General features: G+C 46.9%; 3 protein-coding genes and 1 long non-coding RNA gene across 8 annotated transcripts in view; 2 read left to right on the top strand and 2 right to left on the bottom strand.

The window, feature by feature from the left end:
* Positions 1-11,325, top strand: part of LOC310701082 (uncharacterized protein) — a 35,914-nt gene extending 24,589 nt beyond the window's left edge. Inside the window, exons 13-17 of the mRNA XM_083491297.1 lie at positions 1,367-1,610; positions 4,261-4,583; positions 6,164-6,343; positions 7,546-7,902; positions 10,890-11,325. Coding sequence (XP_083347423.1) covers positions 1,367-1,610; positions 4,261-4,583; positions 6,164-6,343; positions 7,546-7,902; positions 10,890-11,047 — 1,262 coding nt within the window. The 3' untranslated portion in view covers positions 11,048-11,325. The remainder of the gene's footprint in view (positions 1-1,366; positions 1,611-4,260; positions 4,584-6,163; positions 6,344-7,545; positions 7,903-10,889) is intronic.
* Positions 11,326-12,363: 1,038 nt separating this feature from the next.
* Positions 12,364-12,748, bottom strand: LOC310702130. Its single transcript, XR_014523276.1, has 2 exons — positions 12,619-12,748; positions 12,364-12,459 (listed from the first exon to the last, which is right to left on the bottom strand). It is a non-coding gene; the product is annotated as an uncharacterized lncRNA (long non-coding RNA).
* A 1,239-nt stretch (positions 12,749-13,987) lies between these two features.
* Positions 13,988-20,550, bottom strand: LOC310701365 (uncharacterized protein). 4 transcript variants are annotated; one of them, XM_083492136.1, is made up of 3 exons: positions 20,348-20,550; positions 18,410-18,485; positions 13,988-15,940 (listed from the first exon to the last, which is right to left on the bottom strand). In XM_083492136.1, the coding sequence occupies exons 2-3, from the start codon at positions 18,462-18,464 to the stop codon at positions 14,118-14,120; spliced, it is 1,878 nt and encodes a 625-aa protein (XP_083348262.1). In that variant the 5' UTR covers positions 18,465-18,485; positions 20,348-20,550; the 3' UTR covers positions 13,988-14,117. The 4 variants fall into 4 exon arrangements, with proteins under 4 accessions (XP_083348262.1, XP_083348263.1, XP_083348261.1 ...); XM_083492137.1 differs by having other exon boundaries at positions 13,988-15,937; positions 20,348-20,513; XM_083492135.1 differs by lacking the exon at positions 20,348-20,550 and adding an exon at positions 19,926-20,337 and having other exon boundaries at positions 13,988-15,937.
* A 3,722-nt stretch (positions 20,551-24,272) lies between these two features.
* Positions 24,273-26,145, top strand: part of LOC310701701 (uncharacterized protein) — a 36,742-nt gene continuing 34,869 nt past the window's right edge. Inside the window, exon 1 of one of the 2 annotated variants that reach the window (XM_083492985.1) lies at positions 24,273-24,411. In XM_083492985.1, the coding sequence (XP_083349111.1) occupies positions 24,372-24,411 (40 nt within the window). In that variant the 5' untranslated portion in view covers positions 24,273-24,371. The remainder of the gene's footprint in view (positions 24,412-26,145) is intronic. The other variant, XM_083492984.1, reaches the window with a different exon arrangement.

The raw sequence follows: 26,145 nt of genomic DNA, 5'->3' as shown, positions 1-26,145 counted from the left end.
AATCCCCGCCCCTTCTGCTGCACAGTACCTTCTATTTCTTTACAACCAGTGTGCCCTGGCACCCTGGGGTGCCTTGAAGGATGGTCAGGGGTGCCTTGGGCAACACCCGCCCCTTCCTTCCTTCCTTCCTTCCTTCCTTCCTTCCTTCCTTCCTTCCTTCCTTCCTTCCCTCCTCTGATGCCCTCTTGTGTCTATGCCTCCCAAAGGCTTGCACAGCTGTTTGTGGCAGCAGCCCTGGCTACAACCTCCCCAGGTGAATGGTGCCTCTGGGGCTGGCCAGGGGGTGCTGGGTGCCGTGAGCTGAGGCAGCCTCAGAGTAAGCAAGCAAGTGGACAAGGGCACACAGCTCCCAGCCAGCCCTTGCTGTTGGGGATGGACAGACAGGTGGGAGGCCAGGCAGGTGCTGTGCTAGCCTTTCTTGTGCTTGCTGTGTGTAATGCCTGCCTGGGAGCTGAGTGCCCAATGCCAAAGGGGAGCCTTTCCACTTGGCAGGCCCGGCGGTGCCCCCTGCTGCTGCTACTGCTGCCTCCCAAGGTGAGTAAGTGGTGGCCTCATACTCAGCTTTGGCCAGTCTCCATTGGGCCACTAAGGATGGGGGCATCTTCTTCCCAGGCCGCTGGGGGGGATGACATGAGGAGACACCTCTCTTTGGAGCGGGGGGGGCAGCAGCCCAGAGACCAGGAGTGGTGGCGGCAGCTGCCCAGAGAACTCCCAAGGAGAGGGGAGAATAATAATAATAATAATAAAATTTTATTTATACCCCGCCCTTCCCGGTTCAAAAACCAGGCTCAGGGCGGCTAACAACAAATTTAAAACACTTTAAAACACCTAATTATAAAAGCAGCATAAAATACAGTATAAAAACATGAATAACAATAAAAATAAAAAATCAATTAGATAATCCCCAGGGCTAGCTGGCTGAATTGGTCCTACTTGGACCAGCGAGGAGGCCAGGGGAGAATTAGCTGTGGGGTCTCAGAGCGGGTGGCTGAGGGAACAATACCCAAAGGAGGGTGTTTGGAAAGGGGTGAGTGGCTGCCGGCAAGGGGGGACATAACTGGGTTTCTGAGCCCCACAGGGGTGCCGCAGAAAGAAGGAAATTGGCCAAGGGAGCTATGGACTCCAAAAGGTTGAAAACCTCTGTCTTGCACCAATACATCAAAATTGTGTTCTCCAGTTCCTTCTGTTGCTCATGTTTCAAATCTTGCTCGCATCAAAAGATAACATTTCCTTAAATAGCCCTTTAATGCCCATCTGAATTTGTTAAACCAATGTTTACATTGCGATGTTGCTTTGATATGCCCCGTAGGAAGCGGTAGATAAATAGATAATTGCAGCAGACACGTTTGCCTCCTCTCTTTTTCAGGAGGAGATGTTTGGGAGACGGACAACGAATGCCAAGCCCATCCGGTGTACGAGGACTGCGCTAGCTGCCCACACACGGAAGAGGACGACTGGGATCAAGATGAAGCGAAGAAGCGGGAGGGAACCAGAAGCAACGAGAGTTCTGCTCATGTGTGTGGCCACTTCTCCGGAATCGCAGGCCGCGCGCGAGACCAAACACCGCAAAACGCGGAGGAAGGGGAAGAGTGTCCTGCCTGCTGGAAAAGGTGATTTGCAAGTACAGCTGGTTGATATCTATACAGAAACCCAGCTATGGGGAGAAGGAAATGTGTCTGGAGTGTGGAAAGAGCTTCAGGTCAAGGCAACCCACTTTCTTCTAGGGACGCGCAAGGAATCTGTTTCCGAAAGGCTGTTATAGAAATTTTGGGGTTAGGATGTTCTCGAGCGTTGTCGCCTCTCAGATAAAGCTGCTCATTGTTGGGCAGGGGGTGGGGTTTACAAAACAATAATAATCGGGGAAGCATAGGCAAAAAAAATCCCCTCCATATTTAATAAATACATTTAATAAATGTCCCCCTTTGCAGTGCGTGCACAAATCCGCCTGTGTTTCTGCATGTGGGATGCTATCGTCTGCATGACCCTCCTCTGCAATTCCATTTAGGAACTGCTTTGCATGAAGTACAGTGGTACCTCGGGTTAAGTACTTAATTCGTTCCGGAGGTCCGTTCTTAACCTGAAACTGTTCTTAACCTGAAGCACCACTTTAGCTAATGGGGCCTCCTGCTGCTGACGCACCGCCAGAGCCCAATTTCTGTTCTCATCCTGAAGCAAAGTTCTTAACCTGAAGCACTATTTCTGGGTTAGCGGAGTCTGTAACCTGAAGCGTATGTAACCTGAGGTACCACTGTATCTCAAAGGTAACTTCACAATGAAGGAACGTCAATATTAGCCCAGCGCTCTCATAAACACCCACTCACCCCCTTCATACCCTACGCTATGCAAGTCTTGGGATGAACAAATGCGTTTTTAACACAGGTCGCTCTCATAACTGTTGGTTGATCTTGGTACTGCGCACACCAGGGTGGGGGCCAGATATGTGGCCCTCCAGCTGTTGGACTGCAACTCCAAGTATTATGGAACTTATTGGCCATGGCAGGCGAGACTGAGGGGAGCTGGGGTCCAACCTCAGTGGGAGGGAAATAGGTTAGCCATCCCTACTCAACACTGACTGGCTGTAGCTCTCCAAAGTTTGAGAATGGGTGCCACCCCATGTGGGACACCCTCCCATCAGATGTCAAGGAGATAAAGGACTACACAACTTTTAGAAGGCATCTGAAGGGAGGTTTTTTTAATGTTTGGTGTTTTATTGTGTTTATTATGACTGGGGCAACCCTGCCAGATGGGCAGGATATAAATAATACATATTAATAACAATCACCATACATTATGGGTTTCCCCAGCCACTCTGGGCAGCTCCCAACAGAATATTAAAAACACGATAAAACATTAAAAAAACTTCCCTAAACAGGGCAGCCTTCAGATTCCTTCTAAAAGTTAGATAGCTGTTTATTTCCTTGATATCTGATGGGAGGGTGTTTCACGGGTTGGGCGTACTACTATTAGTATTGTTAGTATTATTTGAAGTAGGGTCTCTCCCAGCCCTGTTTAGTGAAGAGGGATATAGGTCAACAACAACAACAAATGCCCCGCCCATCTGGCCAGCAAAATAATAATAAAAAAATGTCAAACATTCCTGATACAGGGCTGACTTTAGATGTCCTGTAAAAATTGTTGAGAAGAAGAAGACTAATAATAATAATAATAATAATAATAATAATAATAATAATAATTTATTTATTTATACCCCACCCATCTGGCTGGGTTTCCCCAGCCACTCTGGGCAGCTTCCAACAAAATATTAAAATACAATGGTCTGTTAAACATTAAAAGCATATACTGTGTTGGTTTCTGAGGGGAAAGCAAAGGCATTATGTTGGAAGACGCAGGGTAGATAAAGTGCTCTTCACACAGCACATAAACTGTGGAACAGAAGAGGATTAGACAAATTCATGAAGGAGAGGGCTCTTAATGGCTGTTAGGCATGGTGACTCAACTCTGCCTCTGAATCACAGTTTCTGGAAACCACAGGAGGACAGAGTGTTCTTATGCTCAAATGCTACCTGTGGGATTCCCAAAGATATTTGGATGACCACCATGAAACCAAAATGCTGAGCTAGGTCGGCCATTGGCCTGATCCAGTAGGCTCTTCTTATGTTCTTACGTTAACCAGCCGAATTCCCCAAACCAACTACCGTATTTTTCGCTCTATAAGACGCACCAGACCATAAGACGCACCTAGTTTTTGGAGGAGGGAAACAAGAAAAAAAAAATTCTGAATCTTCTGGGATAGCCGCACGAAGCCTCTTCAGGGCAGTGGGAGGAAAGCTGCCCCAAGAGCCGTGCTCCCTTTAAAGAGCACACGGAGTGGGGGGCTTTTCCCTGAGGGGGAGAAGGGCAGCTCATCAGTCCCTTCCCCCACCTACCAGAAAAGCCCCCAAAAGCTGTGCTCCCTTTAGAGAGCCGCGCGGCGCTACCCTTCTCCCTCCTCGGGGAAAAGCCCCCAAGAGCTGTGCTCCCTTTAAAGAGCACGCGGAGCTGCCCTTCTCCCTCCTCGGGGAAAAGCCCCCAAGAGCCTCACACACACTCCGTGTGCTCTTTAAAGGGAGCGCTGACAGAGCCTCCCTCCTGCATTCGCTCCATAAGACACGCACACATTTCCCCTTACCTTTTAGGAAGGAAAAGGTGCGTCTTATGGAGCAAAAAATACGGTCGTTTTGCTAGAGGGAGAGAGAAGTCATCTTGATTTATTTTATCGTGCCAATACACTTCTTTGACTCTTGCATGTTGTCGTCCTAGATGGACCGGAGACGAAACCCAAAAGATGCTCTCTATAATCGCCCGTAGCCCCGGCATCAAGGCGTTTATGAGCAGCAGCAGCCCGGCTGTGGACGAGAAGCACTGGAAAGCCCTGCAGGATGAAATGCTCTCTCTGGGATTCTCCAGATCCAGCTGCCAGCTCCGCGACAAGTGGAAGCGCCTGAAGATTGACTTTTTCAACCAGGGCATCGAGGCGGCCTGCGGACAGCTCAGAGTCAAGAACCCTCCTCCCTTCTACAAGGAAGTGACTTCGGTTTGGATTGCAGCTGGGAAACCACCTTTTGGGGAGCACAGAAAGCCAGGTATGTTTTAAAAGAAACCTTCTGATTTGCAGGGTCTTCTGATTTTTTCCAGATTTATCACTCCAGAATCTTTTTTTAAAAAAATAAAATAATTAATCTATGTAAATCAGTGGCTGAGCAGAGCTTTGAACTCAGACTGCTGTCCAGCAGGATGTAGATGACAAAGCTTAAAATCTAGTGATAAATGATATAAAGTTTGATACAAACTTTAGATCCTGTGTGTGTGTGTGTGTGTGTGTGTTTGTGTGTGTGTGTGTGTGTGTGTGTGTGTAATAACCAATAGGTAGGAAGAAAACAGACCACATAAAGCACAATATAGTATGTTAAGTATACTATTAAATAAAGAATTAAAAACAATGCAAATTTTTAAAATGAGAAATATAAAATAATTATATTAAACTGGTAAAAAAAAACAATGTAAGGTGTTAATAATTTTTAAATTAAGGCAAGATCCTGTGCTAACAAGATTGAGTCCCATCAAGCTGCTTTGAATCACATCGGGGGAAAGGTGGGATATAAATAAATGACAATAGATTTCGCACTTTTGGAATTCCTGGTAGCATCCTGTTGATCAGGTTCTGAGTTCAGAGGTGCAAGATTCAAATTCAGCTCCTATAGGAGTCCTCCTTTCCGATCACAAGCCATGGGAAGTACCAGCTTAAAAAATGGCTTTGGAGATGCAATTGGTTGTGGTTATAAAAGGGCTTTCTCAGTGATGGCCTCAGCTTTTTGGATTCCTTTCTATAAGGAGAGACAGGCAGGTCCCAGCCCTGCAGGTGCAAATTAGCGGGGGTCAGGTCTCCTGAATCTTAAGGGTTGTTTAGAAAGTGCAGATTTTCTCGCCCTTTTTATGACAAGTTGTTGTTCTTTAGTCGTTCAGTCGTGTCCGACTCTTCGTGGCCCCCTGGACCAGAGCATGCCAGGCACTCCTGTCTTCTACTGCCTCCCGCAGTTTGGTCAAACTCATGTTTGTAGCTTCGAGGACACTGTCCAACCACCTCGTCCTCTGTCGTCTCCTTCTCCTTGTGCTCTCCATCTTTCCCAACATCAGGGTCTTTTCCAGGGAGTCTTCTCTTCTCATGAGGTGGCCAAAGTATGACAAGTAGGACCTGCCAAAATTACTACTTCCCTGCCGCTCACCACCCTACTCCCCATAGCCACTGCTGCCTCAGACTGAGGGAAGAGTAGGGCAACCCCAGGCATTCATTTGCTTGCACCACAGCAGCTGCCTAAATTATGGGCTGCAAGGTGGAGGCTTCATTCCAGTATCTTGACTTGGCTGGGCTGAGTGCATAAAGCTAGGGAAGGCTGCTGCAAGGCACTTTTTATTAACTGGCTCTTCAAAATAGATCCACCTTCGTCCTCCTGGTGGCTTTCCATGTAGTGCTTTTTTCTGGGGTAGGGGAAAGGGTGCTGGCACTCAACATGAGGCACTCACCACAGGTGTGGGGGGGCACATTCTCTCCCCCTCTCCCCAAAGCACTTTCCCTGGAAAGCTTTGAGGTTAGCCACCCATGCTCTACACTGATTGGACAGTCCCTTCCCTCTGCCACTCACATCAGTTTCTCTCTCCGTTTCAGCAGTGGATGCGTCAGAGACTGACAACGAGAGCAATTCCACCAATGGCGAGCTGCCACCGATAAGGCAATGCCACAAGCCAGCAGCCGCTGGGCAGCAGCCGGAAGGGGCACTGCCAACCGGGCCTCCCGGGCTGGTTGTAGGGCCCAAGGTGGTCGATACTGGCAGAATTGCTCCTTTAGGTACTCAGGAGCCGAGCTGCTTATTTATTTTTATAAATAACAGGGGGCAGGCGGGTGGGGGGGATTCCCTGGTCCTGAATAGGGTAACTGCCCCTGAAGGACAGGTGCGCAGCCTGGGAGTCATTTTGGACTCACAGCTGTCCATGGAGGCACAGGTTAATTCTGTGTCCAGGGCAGCTGTCTACCAGCTCCACCTGGTACACAGGCTAAGACCCACCCTGCCCGCGGACTGTCTCGCCAGAGTGGTGCATGCTCTAGTTATCTCCCACTTGGACTACTGCAATGCACTCTGCCTGGGGCTACCTTTGAAGGTGACCCGGAAACTGCAATCAATCCAGAATGCGGCAGCTAGACTGGTGACTGGGGGCGGCCGCCGAGACCACATAACACCGGTCTTGAAAGATCTGCATTGGCTCCCAGTACGTTTCTGAGCACAATTCAAAGTGTTGGTGCTGACCTTTAAAGCCCTAAACTAGCCGTAACGGCTGTGCTCTGCCTCCACAGTTGAAGCAATGCTTCTGAATCCCAGTTTCTGGAAACTGCAGCTGGGGAAAGGGCTCCTGTGTTCGAATCCTGCTCGCAAGCTCCCCACAGGCATTTGGTTGGCCACCGTGAGACCAGGAAGCTAAACTAGATGTGCCATTGGTGTGGTCCAGCAAGCTCTTTCTACATTTTTATGCGCTGTGTCTGATATACTATTTTTATAATAATAATATTTTTTTATTTATACCCCGCCCATCTGGCTGGGTTTCCCCAGCCACTCTGGGCGGCTTCCAACAGAACACTAAAATACAATAACCTATTAAACGTTAAAAGCTTCCCTAAACAGGGCTGCCTTCAGATGTCTTCTAAAAGTCTGGTAGTTGTTTATCTCTTTGACATCTGGTGGGAGGGCGTTCCACAGGGCGGGTGCCACTACCAAGAAGGCCCTCTGCCTGGTTCCCTGTAACTTCACTTCTCGCAGTGAGGGAACCACCAGAAGGCCCTCAGAGCTGGACCTCAGTGTCTGGGTTGGATGATGGGGATGGAGACACTCCTTCAGGTATACTGGACCGAGGCCGTTTAGGGCTTTAGAGGTCAGCACACTTTGAATTGTGCTCGGAAACGTACTGGAAGCCAGTGTAGGTCTTTCACCAGTCTAGCTGCAGCATTCTGGATTAGTTGTAGTTTTTAATTAACACCACCTCCGTATGTTCCTGTAGTTGAAGTTGCAAGGAGGGTGACCAGATGCAGAGAAGAGAACGAAGGATGGGAGCAGGACGAGCCTATGACCCCGACTTCTGAAGAGGAACCTCCAGGAACTCCTCCTTCTCCTCCCTTCCACCACCAGCAAGCCCCTTCTCTTCCAGAAGAGCAGATTGAGTTCAAAGAGATAAAGGAGGAGGTGGAAGATGCAGATGAAACTGTTTTGGGGTACCCTCCTCAAGGACTTGCGGAAGCAGCTCGTAGCAGTGGTGGTCTTCTCACGACAACTGCAAGTAGCAGATCAGCATCTGCCACAGAGAGGCATGTGAAGCAGTGGTATATCAGCCAACAATGTCCCACCTGTTCCTCAATGAGTAAGTCAAGTTATTGAACTAAGTTTTCCCATTCAAACCGTTGCGGGTGGCGCCGTGATCTAAACCACTGAGCCATTTGGGCTTGCTGAAGGCAATAGAAGCTTTTGTGTTCCACAGACGTGCAAACGAAAGAACTTAAATGTGACAAGGATTCCCAGAATAATACCTTGTTTCGCCCTGCCAGGCTTCATCAGCCAAGCATACTCATATTTTGTCTATCAAAGACATGGAACAAGTGACATAGCAGATACCGCATATTATTCCGGGGATCCTTGTCACGTTTAAGTTCTTTCGTCTGGCACCGGCATACAACAACTATATTTTGCAAAGGCACGTGTTAAGATCTTTCGTATCCTTTGTCTGATACCTGCCTACAGCAGCTGCATACTGCAACCATACTTTGGAAAGGCAGATGTGGAACATTACAAAGAAAAGTTCATATTTTGCAAGTACTGTTGGGATACTGCCAGGGAGATAAAGTCCATCATGGCCCCAAGCCGTCTCCGGACGATCCATCGATCTCCCGTAGGCACGCAGTATCAGCAATTAGCGACATGAGTTTCTAGAAAATAGCTTGCCACATTCCAGAGCTCATGCACACTCTATCAGCAGACTGTCACAGCAGAAGTTGCACGCAGGAGAGCATTATTTACAAGTTTTATTCAGCGTTGGCCAGAACAAAGAAAAACATGACTGCCTGCATCAGTGTCTCCAGACACAGAGAGAAACGAAAGCAATAGGAAACATAAACATCCTGTGAACAGGAAATACGCAGACTTTGTGACTCTCAAAGCCTGCTCCCTTTTAAGGTGGAACGGAAATATCCTAACAAGTACTGCTCCTTAAAGTTGTTATGTTTGACACTTGTATTCGCTAAGACATACGTGGAACACAAAAGCTTCTATTTGGACATTACTTATATAAGAACAGATCTATTTGTATTTTCTGTTCTAAATGTTGGTCCTTAATTGCTTCTATTCAATTAGATAATGTGAAAAGAGTTATGTTTATATGATGTATAAAGAATTTACTTAGTTAAACACAGCCAGTTACGTTGTGGGTGTATTTGTTAGTTGAATTTAAGTAACTATTGGTTTGACAGTGTTGTGTGTGGACAAACACTGGCTCCCTCGGCCTGAAAGCGAGATGAGCACCATACCCCATAGTCGCCTTTACCAGGGGTCCTTTACCTTTACCATATAGATTATTAATTTGTGAATCACCTGAACCCTTTTGTCCCAGCTCGGTCGTTGAGATCATCTGCAGGAGCATCATCGGTCGTTCCCCGAGTTGTTGAGGGTCTTCGCTCATAACACTGGAACTCGCAGACATCCAAGGAAGACGAATCCAGTCAAACTTCGGTTGTCAAACGTTCGGCTTCCGAAACATTTGAAAACCGAGGCACGGCTTCCGATTGGTTGCAAGAGATACCTGTGTTCAAGCGGAAGCCATGTCGGACGTTTGGCTTTTGAAAAACATTTGAAAACTGAAGTGTTTACTTCCACCTTTTCGGCATTTGGGAGCCAAAACGTTAAAAAACGGAGCCGTTCGGGAGCCAAGGTTTGAGTGTATTGGGAGATTCAGGACAGATAAAGCGAAGTCCTTTTTCACACAGTTAAACTATTCTCGGGAGGCATGATGGACAACAACCCAGATTGCTTTAAGAGAGGATTAGACAAATTCATAGAGGGCCATTGATGGCTACCAGTCATGGCTCAAGCCAGCCATGCTTCTGAATGGAAACCACAGGAGGGGAGAGATGTTCTTATGCTTGATGCCGGACTAGACAGGCCATTGGAATGATCCAGTAGGCTCTTACTATGTTCTGGTGTACCAAATAACAACTAGAAATAGTTTTCAGAAATAGTTTTCTGAAGGAGCGTCTCCACCTCCATCGTTCTGCCCGGACACTGAGGTCCAGCTCTGAGGGCCTTCTGGCGGTTCCCTCACTGCGAGAAGCGAAGTTACAGGGAACCAGGCAGAGGGCCTTCTTGGTAGTGGTGCCCACCCTGTGGAATGCCCTCCCATCAGATGTCAAGGGAATAAACAACTATCCGACTTTTAGAAGATATCTGAAGGCAGCCCTGTTTAGGGAAGTTTTTAATGTTTTATCGTGTTTTTAATATTCTGCTGGGAGCTGCCCAGAGTGGCTGGGGCAACCCAGCCTAATAGGCGGGGTATAAATAAATTGTTATTGTTATTATTTAGTGTAATTAGTCCAGTACTGCCAACAAAATTCTGCCAACAGAAATCCACCAGGCACCTTCTTTTCCAACTTTTAAGCACCTGCAGGAACGGTTAATTGATGTCCTTTTAACACACTTTTTAAGCTTATAGTTTTATGTATTTTTTTCCGTAAACTTCTTTGATGTCTTTTGGAGATAGCAGTCTATAAATAAAATAAAACAATGGCACATCTCAATGCTGATTTGCAGCATTATAACCGCTAAGGGAAGAAAAAATAAATAAACAGAGCAATTCCTACCCCCAGCAGAGAGTGGTTTTTTGTTTTTGTTCTTTTAGCAGAGAGTGGTTTCAAAACAATGCAAAATGTGTATTTAAGGCAGAAAGAACTTTTCATCCAGGGGGAAAAGTTTGTTGAAACAAATTGGGTTCAGAAAGTATGCTACGGATATACCATCAGGCTGATCTGCAGCACGTAAGGAAATCTATTTCAAAATTCAATCAATATTAGTGTATTTCCAGTTTTTCCTAGCATCCTACATTACTGCGGCAGACTCACCACGGCCTGGAGTTAAATCTGTGTGCATACCTTACGTTTAAAGCTGTGGCGCATGTATGCAGCCTTAAAACTCCCATGCGCCACTGAGTCGTAACTTGGGTGGGACAGATCTCTCTTAAGTCCCACAAGGGGAGAACCGACTGCATTCCTCACAACATAGTTCCTCGTTGCGATAGCTCCCACCTTGGTGGCCTTTAGCAATAAAATGTCTTTCTATTCTCGTTTTTTATAATAATAAAAACAGGCGGAGAAATTGAGAAGCTGAAGAACGAGACAGAGGCGTTAAAGAACGAGACAGGAAAATGGAAGGACGAGATGTTGGAGGCGCTGCAACGGATTGAAAAAAAGATGGATGCAGTCCTGTCTGCTGTGGCCCCTGGACCGCCCGCCCATGAGCACTGATAGTAGAGCACTTGATGAGCACAAATAGAGTCCCTAGCAATGAGGCATAGTTCCCCCTGTATTTACTAGGTCTTGAGAGTGTAAATTGTCTTCTCATTCATGTTTGGAGTTCTGGGCCGGAGACTGGTGGGGAGGTTAGTAGCTGTGCATAGAGTGAGCATTTATGTTTGGAATTGTTATCTGTGTAAGGTGCCGATACCTTTCTGTGTTTTCTGTTGCTGCTTCCAATCACCTTGTTTCAAAATGCCTGTGCTAATAAAATACACATCATTCCAACAGTTCCACTCTCTGTTTGTGTGTGTGTGCACACGTGCGTGTGCATGTGCGCAAATCCCCAGGTTGCATATTATGAATGATCCCATCCTGAGCTGCTGTCTTCAGCCTTGCAGGGATGAAGAGGAATAATAATACAGTCATACCTCGTGTTGCATTTGCTTCAGGTTGAGCGTTTTCAGGTTGCGTCCCGCAGTCACCTGGAAGTACCAGAAAGGGTTACTTCCGGGTTTCGCAGCTCGCGCATGCACAGATGCTCAAAATGACATCATGCGCAGAAGCAGCATCTGCGGGTTGCGTTCTGCTCATGTTGCGAACGGGGCTCCGGAACGGATCCAGTTTGCAACCAGAGGTACCACTGTAATAATAATAATAATAATAATACAGTTGTACCTTGGAAGTCGAACGGAATCTGTTCCGGAAGTCCTTTCCACTTCCAAAACTTTTGGAAACCAAAGTGTGGCTTCCAATTGGCTGCAGGAAGCTTCTTCAGCCAATTGGAAGCCACATCGGACGTTGGGCTTCCAAAAAAAAAAAAAACATTAAAAAACCGGAACCATTCGTTCAGGAGCCAAGGCATTTGGCTTCCAAGGTACAACTGTAATAATAATTTATTATTTGTACCCCCGTCCATCTGAATGGGTTTCCCCAGCCACTCTGAGCAGCTTCCAGCAGATATAAAAACATATAATAGGATTACCTTTCTAACTTCCCTCCCAAAGGAGCCCAGGTAGGCAAACACTTCAGTGCTAAAACACAACAATTAAAACAGAAAAATTATGTAAAACTAAAAGCAATCACATACTCTCACAGCCAATAATCATCTCTCAGGGGATAGATGGCACAATCCCAAGTTTCAGATCACGTGTTCCTGCCTGGCTTCTGTCTACTTCCAGTTTTGTAGGTTATGGGTTGAGGAAAGACAGCCGTTCAGACTCCTTTCTGCAATGACGGATGCCATCCTCGTCCCTTGTGATATTTGTGGCATGGTTTTTGCAAGAACCGAACATCTGAATGCAATAAAAGGACAACAGCAGAGGATCTTGCCAATACTCGGAGGCAATGAATTCAGTTTTATTTAAGCAAACACTGGTCAACACAGATTACAATGCAAACACGAAGACAATTACAACATAAACCTACAGATAGGTAGCCGTGTTGGTCTGCCATAGTCTAAATAAAAAAATTCCTTTCAGGAATCTGAAGAAGTGTGCATGCACACGAAAGCTCATACCAAGAACTAACTTAGTTGGTCTTTAAGGTGCTACTGGAAGGAATTTTTTTATTTTAACATAAACCTAGAAATCCTCTTAATACTTCTATGGGTCCCAATCACACACCTAGCTTGGCTGCAATTGCATACTCACTTTCCTGTAAATAAATGCCCCAGTGCGGCTTAGTGCAGAGGTGGTTTTTTATGGAAGTGCGACTTGTTCAGCCGCACTGGGCACCAGCACTGCGACAATGATGTAGAATGCATCCCAGAGGTGGAGGCACTGAATTTTAGCATTGGACTTAAATTTGAGAGCCCAAGTACACCACTGCTTAGTACCAAGTCAGCATGTCTATGACTGGCCATTTAAGCATGATTTAGTCCATTGTGGCAACCCTGTAAACCAGTACTCCATGGCAGTCACTATCCCAGTTCACACTATTGAGTGTCCCTCTTTATTTGCACCTCCTGCTTCTCAACTAGCAGTAATGCAGCCTTCAGAAAAGCATTGATCAGAGGTCACTAGAGTAGGGCTATATATCGGCCAAAGCCGGACTGATGTCCATATAATGATACCGGTTTCATGATTTCTGATCTGGCAATATAATGTGAATCATTAAGTGTGTTAGGGCTGGGTGACATATCGTCCAAAACTGGTTTGAAGTCCATGTTATGATTTCAGTTTCATGGTTTTTGACCTGGCAATATATTGCTAATCATGAAGTATGTGTGATGATGGTGATTTATTTATACCCCACCCATTTGGCTGGGTTTTCCCAGCCACTCTGGGCAACTCCCAACAGAATATTAATCATAATCATAATCAGAAAGAGATAAAACATTAAAAACTTCCCTAAACAGGGCTGCCTTCAGGTGTCTTCTAAAAGTCAGATAGTTGTTTATTTCCTTGACATCTGATGGGAGGGCGTTCCACAGGGCGGGCGCCACTACCGAGGAGGTGTGTGTGTGTGTGTGTGTGTGCGCGCGTGCAATGCAAAAATCACAACGTGGATAAAACCGGGAAGCCAGCCAATACCTCTACACATCTCCATTCTTATTTCATACATAGTGATATATCAGTATATCACAATGTTTAGCGATATCACCCAGCCCTAGGGGGTCATCCAGAAGCTAACATCTATATTAATTGTTCTCCCAGAAATTATTACCTAGCATCTGTCTGAATTCTTCAAAGTCGTACCTTAGAAGTCGAATGGAATCCGTTCTGGGAGTCCCGTCAACTTCCAAAACATTCGGAAACCAAAGCGCAGCTTCTGATTGGCTGCTGGAAGCTCCTGCAGCCAATCGGAAGCCCCGGAAGCCCCACCGGATGTCCGGTTTTCAAAAATAGTTCGCAAACTGGAACAGTCACTTCTGGGTTTGCGGCGTTCGAGAACTAAGCTGCTTGAAAACCAAGGTGTGAATGTATCTGAGTTATTCCACTAGAAACTTGCTATTCCAAACATGCTTATTGTTTCTAGGCAGTGTGAATCTTTTGAATACTTCTGGAGCAATTTCCACACTCCCTGCATTTGAAGGTTTCTCTTGCATGCAAATCCTCTGGTGTGTTACTACAAACCATTCCTAAGGCTTCTCTTCCGTGTGGATTCTCTGATGTAAAATAAGTTGTGTGCTATTGCTGAAACTCTTTCCACACTCCAAGCATTTGTATGGTTTCTGCACTGTAGCGTCTCTGTGGACTTTCCGGTGAGAAGAGAGACTTGAAACCTGACTGTAACTCTTTCCACATTCTGAGCATTTAAATGGCTTCTCCCCTGTGTGGGTTATCTGATGTCTCGTAAGGAGTGTGCTGTCACAAAAGCTCTTTCCACACTCCAAACACTTGTAATGTTTTTCTCCTGTGTGGGTTTTCCGATGCGATGCAAGTTGTGAGGTGGTACAGAAGCTTTTCTCGCACTCTGAACACTTGTACGGTTTCTCTCCTGTATGGATTCTGTGATGAGAGGTAAGACTTGAATTCCAACTGAAGCTCTTTCCGCATTCCAAACATTTAAACGGTTTTGCTCCCGTGTGTATTCGCTGATGGGAAGTAAGGTGTGTTCTCTGATGGAAGCTCTTCCCACAATCCAAACACTTATATGGTTTCTCCCCTGTGTGGATTCTCTGGTGTAAAGTGAGGTTTCGGCTCTGACGGAAGCTCTTACCACAGTCCAAGCATTTATATGGTTTCTCCTCTTTGTGAATTATTTGGTGCCTGTTAAGAAGTGTGCCGTCACTAAAGCTCTTTCCACACTCCAAGCATTTGTAAGGTTTCTCTCCTGTGTGGCTTCTCTGATGTAAAATAAGCTGTGTGCTGTTACTGAAGCACTTCCCACACTCCAAACATTTGTATGGCTTCTGTCTTACGGCATCTCTGTGTATTCTCCGATGTGAAGTAAGACTTGACCTCTGACTGTAGCACTTTCCACATTCCAAGCATTTAAATGGTTTCTCCCCTGTGTGGATTATCTGATGTCTCGTAAGGAGAGTGCTATCTGAGAAGCTCTTTCCACACTCTGAACACTTGAAAGGTTTCTCTCCGGTGTGAGTCTTATGATGTGATGCAAGTTGTGTGGTGGTACAGAATCTCTTCCCACACTCCACACACTTATGTGGTTTCTCTCCTGTGTGGATCCTGTAATGTGAAGTAAAATTTGAATTCCAGCTGAAGCTCATTCCACATTCCAAGCATTTAAATGGCTTCTCCCCTGTATGGATTCGTTGGTGGGAAGTAAGGTGTGTTCTCCGATGGAAGTTCTTCCCACAATCCAAGCACTTGTACGGCCTCTCCCCTGTGTGTATTCTCTGATGTAAAGTAAGGTTCCTGCTCTGACGGAAGCTCTTCCCACATTCCAAGCATGTAAATGGCTTCTCCCCTGTGTGGATTATCTGATGTCTAGTAAGGAGTGTGCTATCACAGAAGTTCTTTCCACATTCCAAGCACTTGTACGGCTTCTCCCCTGTGTGGATCCTCTGGTGTGAAGTAAGATTTGAATTCCAACTGAAGCTCTTTCCACATTCCAAGCACTTGTATGGCTTCTCCCCTGTGTGGATCCGTTGATGGGAAGTAAGGTTTCTGCTCTGGCGGAAGCCCTTTCCACACTCTGAACATTTATACGGCTTCTCTCCGGTGTGCGTTCTGCAATGGATAGCAAGGAGAGACTTAGAAATGAAAGCTTTCCCACAAAAAGGGCACTCGTACCTCTTTTTCCCCTTGTGGTGTTTATATTGTACTGGGGTTTCATCAGCATGACACACAATGGATTTCTCTCTCCAGTTCTCTACGTGGTTTTCTTCCTGCCTCCTTGATTCATCTTGAGGACTGAAGGTCTTGTCCCCCAATTCATGAACAGCTGCTTCTGGTGGCACCTGATGTGGTTCTCTACAATTCTCCTGTCCATCACCTGCTAGAATAAAGAGGGAATCAAGGTAAGAAGAGCAATAAGAATCCATTGGCTGTTCTTTTGGTATTTATTTCATATACGTGTGTGTGTGTGTGTGTGTGTGTGTGTGTGTGTGACATAAAACTAAGAAAGTCTGTGTGGTTTACAAAACAACAATCTCAGGACCAGATAGGTAGCCGTGTTGGTCTGCCATAGTCAAAATAAAAAAATTCCTTCCAGTAGCACCTTAAAGACCAACTAAGTTAGTTCTTGGTATGAGCTTTCGTGTGCATGCACACTTCTTCAGATACACTGAAACAGAAGTTGCCAGATCCTTCTATATAGTGGGAAGGTGGGGAGGGGTATTACTCAGAAGAGTGGTGGGAATGGGAGATTGGCAGATAGCTGAGATGAGCCTGTTGACGACTCTTAACGACTGCAATAGGTTTTACAGGAAAAGGCAAGGGGTGAGAAGGTGAAAAATGGCTTAGTCATGTATAATGAGATAAGAATCCGATGTCTTTGTTCAGACCAGGTCTCTCCGTGGTTTTAAGTTTGGTAATGAGTTGCAATTCAGCAGCTTCTCTTTCCAGTCTATTTCTGAAATTCCTTTGTAGTAAAACTTTGAAGTGTATCTGAAGAAGTGTGCATGCACACGAAAGCTCATACCAAGAACTAACTTAGTTGGTCTTTAAGGTGCTACTGGAAGGAATTTTTTTATTTTAATCTCAGGACCGTAATACCTCAAGGACTGCCTCTTTTCATATGTACCTACTCGGACCCTGAGATCATCTTCTGAGGCCCTTCTTTGTGTGCCTCCTCCTCGAGAGGTCCGGAGGGTGGCAATATGAGAATAGGGCCTTCTCTGCAGCGGCTCCCCATCTGTGGAATGCTCTCCCCACGGAAGTCTACCTGGCGCCTTCATTATACACCTTTAGGCATCAGGCAAAAACGTTCCGTTTTAACCAGGCCTTTGGTTGATCTGCTTTACATCCTATGCCCTTTTAAAATGTGGGGGGTTTTCTGGAGTGGCTATTAGGTTGTTGCTTTTATTTTTATTATTTATTCTGTACTTTTATATATTGATTTTATTCTGTGAACCACCCTGAGACCCCCGGGTATAAAACAGTATATAAATTCAATTAATAATAACAACTACTATTACTACTACTACTACTAAATGACTCCAAAATGTCTTATTATATTATAATGTAATATAACAGAGTAAAATCCCGCCCCAAAGCAAAAACATTGCCAATTGTTCCAATTGTGCCAATTACTCTCTCTCTCTCAGTCACCAAACTGCTTCCGCTCTACTAACGAAGTACTGCAACAACATCAGGACACAATGAAACTGCTCAATGACCGAACCGTGTAAAATAATATATTGCAATGAATGGCCACTCGTCAATCACACAGATGTGCCGTCCCCAACGGTAATCTGCCTGTCACCCAAGCTTACTATCTCCCACCCGAAGATGGGTGGAGCTGCAGAACACACTCCCTGGGACTCATCCTGCCACCGTGGGGTGCCCTCAGACATTTCTGTCAGTTTGCATTTCCTGGTACAGAAAGTACTGATCTGATGTGTAGAGATCTTTCCCATTCTAACTAATTCAAGAGGGAAGAAGCAAACAGAAGGTTATTCCTTCAGAGAAGCTGAATACAGGTGGTTCAAACTGGTTCTCTTATCTCTTTCTGTCAAGGTCATGCTGACTATGATAAGAGGCCAGAACGAGCCTGGCTTTCACATTTGCTCTTTCTATCTCTTTTCCGTCTAGTGTGGTGTTCTGTACATAGTATGCTTAGTGTTGAGGTTTAGACGTATTATAAGTTATTGTAAGTTTAGGTTAAGTCTACTGCTACTGGATTTCTTATGGACAGGGTCAATCCTGAATGTATTGGATTTGTGACCATTATGCTCATTTGCCTTCAGTAGCAGTAAAGCTCTGCTGGATGAAATATAATTGCTCTGGTCTATTTTGGGGGAATCCTGCAACATGTTTAAGATTTTACTCTGCTAACTATACAGTGGACGTTTGGGTTGCAAACGTGATCTGTGTGGAATGCACGTTAACAACCCGCAGTGTTCACAACCTGCAGCGGCACATTTGCACACACGCGGGTTGCGATCCAGCACTTCTGCGCATGCGCAAAGCGTGATTTAGCGCTTCTGCGCATGCGCGGCCGCCGAAATCCGGAAGTAACCCATTCCGGTACTTCCGGCTTTCGGCGCGTCTGTAACCCAAAAAAACACAACCTGAAGCGTCCGTAAGCCGAGGTATGACTGTACATTGGAATCTACTCTGGATCAGTACTGAGTAGAATTTCAACGGCAATTTCAACCCACACAAGAAGCATTCTGCAAGCAACACAACTACTACAGATATGGTTCTTTCCTCATCCTGTTCAACCTGATCATGAATTCGTCTGGAGAATGGACAAGTTGACTGCTTCTACAATAATATCAAATAAAGACACAAGTATACTTACCCTGAGAGGTCTCATTCCCACAGTTCTCCGGCATGACTTCCTCGCACGCATCCATCTCCTCAGAGGATGGAGGAACCTGGAGAAAGACAGCGTAACATAAAAAGAAGAAGAAGAGGAGGAGGAGGAGGAGTTTGGATTTGCTATCCCACTTTATCACTACCCGAAGGGGTCTCAAAGCGGCTAACATTCTCCTTTCCCTTCCTCCCCCACAACAAACACTCTGTGAGGTGAGTGGGGCTGAGAGACTTCAGAGAAGTGTGACTGGCCCAAGGTCACCCAGCAGCTGCAGGTGGAGGAGCGGAGACGCGAACCCAGTTCACCAGATTACGAGTCTAACGCTCTTAACCACTACACCACACTGGTGATGGATCAGGCCAAAGGGCTATGTGTTACTACAGAATCCTGTTCTCACAGTGACCAGCCAGATGCCCCAAATCAGAACGTGAGGCTAAGCTGAGCCAGAATGGCTGAAGCAGGCCTAGGACTGGCCAGATCATTCCTCTTCGGAAGCAACTCTCTCCCTATCTAGGTTTGCCAGCAACTTGTATTTACAGAGGTACAAAATTAAATATTTTTTGGCTGGTGGTCTTAATGTTTTCATAGCAACATACTCCTTTCCTCTTTTTTTGCATCCTTCATTGTCAGACTTCCTGCATATAAAAAAGGGGTCTTTACGCTGAGTGGCAACCCTTCCCAGATTTCGTAGATTCATAGAATCGTAGAGTTTGAAGAGACCCTGAGGACCAAATAATTTATTTGAATTAATTTTGGGATGCATTTTAATCGATTGATTGCTTGTTTTTATGTATATTGTATTATTTATATGAAGTTAGCCGCTCTGAGCCCAGCTCCAGCCAGCGAGGGCAGTGTATAAATGTAAAATTATTATTATTATTATTATTATTATTATTATTATTATTATTATTAAATGAATGCATTCAATAAATAAGCAATAAATCTATGCAGGGCATCTGGGCCTGCGTCCCTGCATCCAACTATCCCGCTAATGACTCCTCTGTCTAGCAGAGCACCCCCTTCCAGGGCATAGCTGTCAACTTTTCCCTTTTCTTGCGAGGAATCCTACTTGGAATAAGGGAATTTCCCTTTAAAAAAGGGAAACGTTGACAGCTATGTTCCAGGGGTCCCAGAACGGTTGCCACCTGTCCTGTAAAATACAGGATTGTCATGTATTTCAGTGTAAAATGCTACATCCTGTATTGATAAGCCGCCCAGAGTGGCTGGGGAAACCCAGCCAGATGGGTGGGGTATAAATGATAACTTTTTCTTATTCTTATTCTTATTATTATTATTATTATACAGTTTTGACCTGTATTTCAGGTCTTTCTCTCTCCCCACCCTCTCTCTTCAAATTAGGGATCCTCTCCAAATGCCTGTGCTTGGTAGGGTGAGTGAAAGGTCATGGAATTGCAGACTTGGAAGGGACAACTAAGGGTCATCAAGCCCAACCCTCTGCAGGTCATACATTTAAGCTCTGGGTAGCCAAGCACAGACTTACAATGCATGTTTGTGTGCAGGAAATTTCGGAGGGACCCATCCTGTTAGGCTGCTAGATTGCAATTTCGGTTGCTTTGGAGTCACCAGATGAAAAAAAACCCAAACATGCCCTGCAACCAGCCCACCCCATATTTTGCCAGAATGAAGGTCCTGGGCAACCCTAGGTCCTGGGCAGTGAAGGGCCTTGCCCAGCTTCAAAGAAGACCCCACCCCAGTTTAGCAAGAGATGTTGAGCTGGGAGGGTTGGGGTCGGGGATTGAACCTGCAACCCTACGCATTGTGGAAAATCGCCCAGGCCTCTTCTCCCCCCCCCAACCCCTACACCCCCCTCCTCCTTTTCATTGGGGTGGGGAGGGGATTCTCCCTCCAGAACAGAGCTATCCCTTCTCTAACCCCCCCTCCCACTATCCCCTTTCCACTCACCTTTCCAGCTTTCCCCCCCAAAAAATGGTGGTGGGGGGCAGAGTAGAGGAAGGGTAGGAAGAAAGGACACCCACCCCACCCCAGCTGACAGCCTGTGGCCTCTCTAGGAATGCAAGAACCCCCTCCCACTCCTCCTCAATAAAGAAAAATGATTGATGGAGGAGGCAGGGATGGCCGGAAACGGAGAGAGAGCGCTGCTTCCTAGAGAGACAGCACTTCCGCCCCCTCCCCGTGGGAAAGGAGCAGGGTATTGTCCCACGCGCTGGGCTGCGCGACGCGCCTCTGCTTCTGCCTTCTTGGCAAGGGAGCGTGTGGGTGCAAAGCGGCTTTTGGGGGTGCAAAGAAACTGGGAGGGAGGGAGGAAAGGAGCCCTGCTCCAGGCAGGGGGTGGAGGCAACCAGAGAGGCAGGGAGGCCACTTCTGGAGGAGGTGGGGACATAGGATGCTGCTGCCTGGTGCCCCGTCGGGCAATTGGGGCATCCAGCTCACTCCGGGGTTGCCACCTGTCCTCCGTAATACAGGATTGGCCCGTATTTCAGTGTGAAATGCCACATCCTGCATTGATAGTTTTATCCAGTGTTTCACCCCTCTCTGCCAAGTTACGGATCCTCTCCAAATACCTAGAATCATAGACTCATAGAGTTGGAAGAGACCACAAGGGCCATCGAGTCCAACCCCCTGCCAAGCAGGAAACACCATCAGAGCACTCCTGACATATGGTTGTCAAGCCTCTGCTTAAAGACCTCCTAAGTAGGAGACTCCACCACACTCCTGGGCAGCAAATTCCACTGTCGAACAGCTCTTACTGTCAGGAAGTTCTTCCTAATGTTTAGGTGGAATCTTCTTTCTTTTAGTTTGGATCCATTGCTCCGTGTCCGCTTCTCTGGAGCAGCAGAAAACAACCTTTCTCCCTCCTCTATGTGACATCCTTTTATATATTTGAACATGGCTATCATATCACATATCACCTGTGTGAAAGGTGTGTGAAAGGTCATGAATTTAAGATCTGGGTAGCGAAACACAGGCAGATTTGCAAATACAGTGGTACCTCGGGTTAAGAACTTAATTAGTTCTGGAGGTCCGTTCTTAACCTGAAACTGTTCTTAGCCTGAGGTACCACTTTAGCTAATGGGGCTTCCTATTGCTGCCGCTCAATTTCTGTTCTTATCCTGAAGCAAAGTTCTTAACCCAAGGTACTATTTCTAGGTTAGCGGAGTCTGTAACCTGAAGCGTCCGTAACCTGAAGCGTCTGTAACCCGAGGTACCACTGTATGTGTGTGTGACAAATTCCAGATGCGCCATCCTGCAATAGCTTGTAATGGATTGTTTTGAAGTCACTTCTGCATCAGATTGGGGGAAGAAACATGTTTACCCACCGCGTCAACCTGTCCTGCATTTTGCCAGAACAAAGGTGGCAGCCCTACTGTACTCTACAGGGACAGGCAATGGTGTAGTGTGGTGTAGTGTAGTGGTTAAGAGCGGTAGAACAGATTCATGTCTCTGCTGCTCCACATGCAGCTGCTGGGTGACCTTGGGCCAGTCACACTTTTCTGAAGTCTCTCAGCCCCACTCACCTCAGAGAGTGTTTGCTGTGGGGGAGGAAGGGAAAGGAGAATGTGAGCCACTTTGAGACTCTTTCGGGTAGTGATAAAGCGGAATATCAAATCCAAACTCTTCTTCCTCTTCTTCTCTTCTGCACGCAAAGCTTCTGTGCTGTGGACCTTCCAACAGGGCTCAGCATCAGGGCATCTGTCTTGCATACAGGAGGCACCAGGCTAATACATATAACCATAGAATTGTAGCGCTGGAAGGTACCCGGGGGTCATCTAGACCAACCAACCCCCTGCAAAGCAAGAATCTCAGCTAAAGCACGCATGCCAGGTTGCCATCCAAGCTCTGCTTAGAAACCTCCAAGGAAGGAGATTGCAGCACCTTGTGAGGAAAGTCCATTTCGCTATCTACAGTGGTGCCTCACAAGACGAAATTAATCCGTTCCGCGAGTCTCTTCGTCTAGCGGTTTTTTCGTCTTGCGAAGCAACCCTATTAGCGGATTAGCGCTATTAGCGGTTTAGCGGCTATTAAAGGCTTAGCGGCTATTAAAGGCTTAGCGGATTAGTGGCTAAAAGGCTATTAGCGGCTTAGCGGCTTAGAAAAAGGGGGAGCGGGGAAAAAATCGGAACACTCGCAAGACGTTTTCGTCTTGCAAAGCAAGCCCATAGGGAAAATCATCTTGCGAAGCAGCTCAAAAATGGAAAACCCTTTCGTCTAGCGGGTTTTCCATCTTGCGAGGCATTCGTCTTGCGGGGCACCACTGTACCAGCTGCTGTTGTTGTTAAAAATCCGAGGGCTCCCTTGGACAAAAAGTAAAGACACCAACCAGAGTAAATTGGAGCAAATCAGCAGCCTGTAGGCTTGGCCTTTATTGAACTGTTGCAGCAGGGTGTTCCCCTCACTTGCAGGAGAGAGGAAAAGGCACAGAAAATAGTGTGCAAGACCTTATAAAAACTTTTGAAATTCCCATCCTCTAGGTCAAGCCCACCCCCAGAAACATCATGCATATATTACAGAAAGGAGGGGTTGAGGGAGGAGTTGTGGTGGTAACCTGAGTGTCCTGTCACCTGGCTGGTTCCCTTCTACCCCTCCCCATGAGTCATTTTCTGAAGACAAAAGGTAGTCGCAGTTTCCTGCCCCCTGAGGGAAGATCTGATCATTGTCCTTTGTTCCAGTCCATGCTGAATCCACTCCCATATGGAAGATCTTTGTGATCTTGATTGTCTTCTGTCTAGGACCATCAGGGTCGGCATAGCAACTGGGCAGGGCTCCTGTGTATGTGCTGGTATCCTCAAGGGATTATGGCTGCCCTGTATCAAACCTTCCCCATTTTGTAGTCCTTCCTTCATGGAGTAAAATAAAAGTGGAACAGTGCAAATCCGATGTATGGTTGATTTTCTATGAATTTATAACAGAAGCGTAGCGTATGTAGTGTGTGAGTGTGAGTGTGTGTGAAGTTTGTACAAACTGAATGATGTGGGGGGGTGGGTTCCTGCTACAACGGAGAAATCTGAGGGCTCCCTTGGACAAAAAAAAGGACACCAGCCAGGAATACCAGAGCAAAACAGCAGCCAGTAGGCTTGGTCTTTATTGAAGACTGTTGCCACAGGACTCCCACCTGCCACAAGGTGGAACAAGACGGAAGCAAGCCCCTAACAAAAGAGCCCCCAAATTTTTATTAGCTGCTAATCCCCATGTTGCACCCCCCCCAAACTACATCATGATTACATCATGCAAGGGGAGGTCTGGTGGCAGTAATCTGAGCATCCTGGACCCTGCCCCATGGTTCTCCTTGCCCTCCACCAAACACCCATCAAGTGTAACCAATGAGATCTTTACATTTCCCTATTTCCCAGCCAAGTCAATCCCACCCTTTTGTCTTCATCTGGGTTTGTTATTTCTGGAATGGCTACCTGTCTGGCACTCAGGTATCGGGATGCCAGGAATTATCCCTCAGGCAGAGGAGCTGCTGAGTAGCTGAGCTCACCTGTCTATATGAATTTCTGAAGTTTCCCCAGTGAGCCAGTACATAGATACATTTATCGGTGAATTCTTACATTTGGTATTGTGCAGCAGAGGCCCTTTGAATAGACAGGAAGAAACTGCCACGAAGTGTTTTGTGGGGACAAATCACAAAAGTCACAAAAGTGATTGTGCTGGTTTTGGTAGTGGGCTGCATGTGCATGATATCTGATGGAGGGGCAACCACCCCCCTCCCCAACCTGTACATAAATTCCTGCAACAGTGTCAGATCTTCAGTTTGCCAGTGGGGGCGCGCATGCCTAAAACTCCCAAGGCTTGCTAAGGGGGGGGGGACAGATCCTGCCACTCAAGTCTTCCGATTTGGGCAAAGGAACCCAGCCCTGCTTCCTAGAGAAGCAGGAAGTATGATTCTAAAAGCGAGGGAGGCGGAGGAAGGAGAGAGAGATTGAGATTGCTGAAGGGGCGGGACGCCATCCCTAACTCGGCCTGGATGGAGAGAAAGGAGCTTGGAGCAGGCAAAGGAGAAAGGGGTGCGCAAGGAGGAAGGGGGGAGGGAGGGTTTGCTTTTGGAGGAGGGTTCAAAGGAGCCCCACCCCCAGCTTCCCTGTTTAGGAACCCCCTGATAGAGCAGCGTGGGAAGAGGCGCATCCGCGGAGCCCGCTTGCAACGCGCGCAGTAAAAGCGCGCAGCTGTTCCCAGCGCAAGATCCACCGCGATCCAGTATCAACGCTGTAGTTCTAGGCTATGGAGAAGGGAGTGGGGGGTTGCTGCAGGGAAGACGCCCTTTGTTGGAAAAGAGGGGGAAACGCGAGGGGGAAAACTCCCTTTCTCCGCCCATTTGGTGTGCAGGCAGTTTGCAGACTTCTTCTGAAATATCTCATGTCACATGGAAGAGGGAACCAGCTTGTTTTCTTCTGCACCGGGAGGGTAGGAGCAGAACCAATGGCTTCAGGTTACATGAAAGGAGAATCCCACTAAACATTTGGGGGGGAAACTTTCCGACAGTAAGAGCTGTTTGACAGTACAGCGGGTGCTCGGGTTGCGAACATGATCCATGCGGGAGGCATGTTTGCAACTCGCAGCACTGTGTCTGCGCACGTGCGGGTTGCGATTCGGCGCTTCTGTGCACGCACAGCGCGATTTAGTGCTTCTGCGCATGTGTGAGTGCTGAAACCCAGAAGTACTTCCGGGTTCTGGTACTTCCGGGTTCGGTTTGGTGCGCAACCCGAAAATGCACAACCTGAAGCGCCGGTAACCCCAGGTATGACTATAGAACCTCCTTCCTTGGAGGTTTTTAAGCAGAGGTTGGATGGCCATTTGTCATGCACGCTTTAGCTGAGATTCCCGCATTGCAGGGGGTTGGACTAGATCAGTGTTCCCCAACCTTGGGCCTCCAGCTGTTTTTGGACTACAACTCCCATCATCCCTCGCTAGCAAGACCAGTGGTTAAGGATGATGGGAATTGTAGTCCAAAAACAGCTGGAGGCCCAAGGTTGGGGAACACTGGACTAGATGACCCTTAGGTCCCTTCCAACTCTAAGATTCTATGATTCTCCAGCTGCAAAGTGGTCACCCGACTGCCTTGTTTTCAGCGCAGGGTCTTCCGACCCACCCCATTTGGCTCAGGGGACATAGCCTTGGAGGGGAAGTTATATGGCGAGAGGTGGGGCTGGGATTTGCCGTACTGTTTTTTACAAGGCCGACTCAGAATCCAAAACTCAGTCACTTGTTCGTTCATTGAATTCATTTCCTACCTTTTTCTCCAAGGAACTGAAGGTGATGTAAGTGGTTCTCCTTCCCAGTGCAGGTGCCAGGCTATTTTGCGCCCTGGGCAATGCTAACTATCACAGCAGTTTACCTATGGGACCACCTCTCCTAGTATGCCCTGCAGAGGACCGTAAGGTCCACAAATGACTACATTTTGGAGGTCGCAAGGTGGTTAGATTGGTCTCAACTAGGACCAGGGCCTTTTCACTACTGGCCCCGACTTGGTGGAACGCACTGACACAAGAGACTAGGGACCTGCGGGAGTTGACATCTTTCCGCAGGGCCTGCAAGACAGAGCTGTTCCGCCTGGCCTTTGGTTTGGACTCAGTCTGACTCTCACGTTTCCCTCCCCTTATGGTTTTGATCTATGGGCTACTTTTAAAATGAGGCTGCATTTTAAATTGCATTTTAACCTGTATTTTAAATTGCCCCCCCATTATGTTTTTACTGTAATTTTACTGGTGTTAGCCACCCTGAGCCCGGCACCGGTCGGGTAG

This window comes from Podarcis liolepis (assembly GCF_965112155.1).
Source record: "Podarcis liolepis genome assembly, chromosome: 2".
Classification (NCBI taxonomy): Eukaryota; Metazoa; Chordata; class Lepidosauria; order Squamata; family Lacertidae; genus Podarcis; species Podarcis liolepis.
Note: the sequence above shows the minus strand (reverse complement) of the source record. Positions and strands in the feature narration are given on the sequence as shown.

What these genes read in the sequence shown, in the direction of transcription:
- LOC310701365 (XM_083492134.1), bottom strand. Translation starts at nt 19,964, where the DNA reads ATGGGTCCCTCCGAAATTTCCTGCACACAAACATGCATT. An exon ending in CCTGCACACAAACATGCATT is followed by an intron (nt 18,486 to 19,925) that starts GTAAGTCTGTGC and finishes GTCTTTCTCCAG; the next exon opens with GTTCCTCCATCCTCTGAGGA. An exon ending in TGGGAATGAGACCTCTCAGG is followed by an intron (nt 15,941 to 18,409) that starts GTAAGTATACTT and finishes TCTTTATTCTAG; the next exon opens with CAGGTGATGGACAGGAGAAT.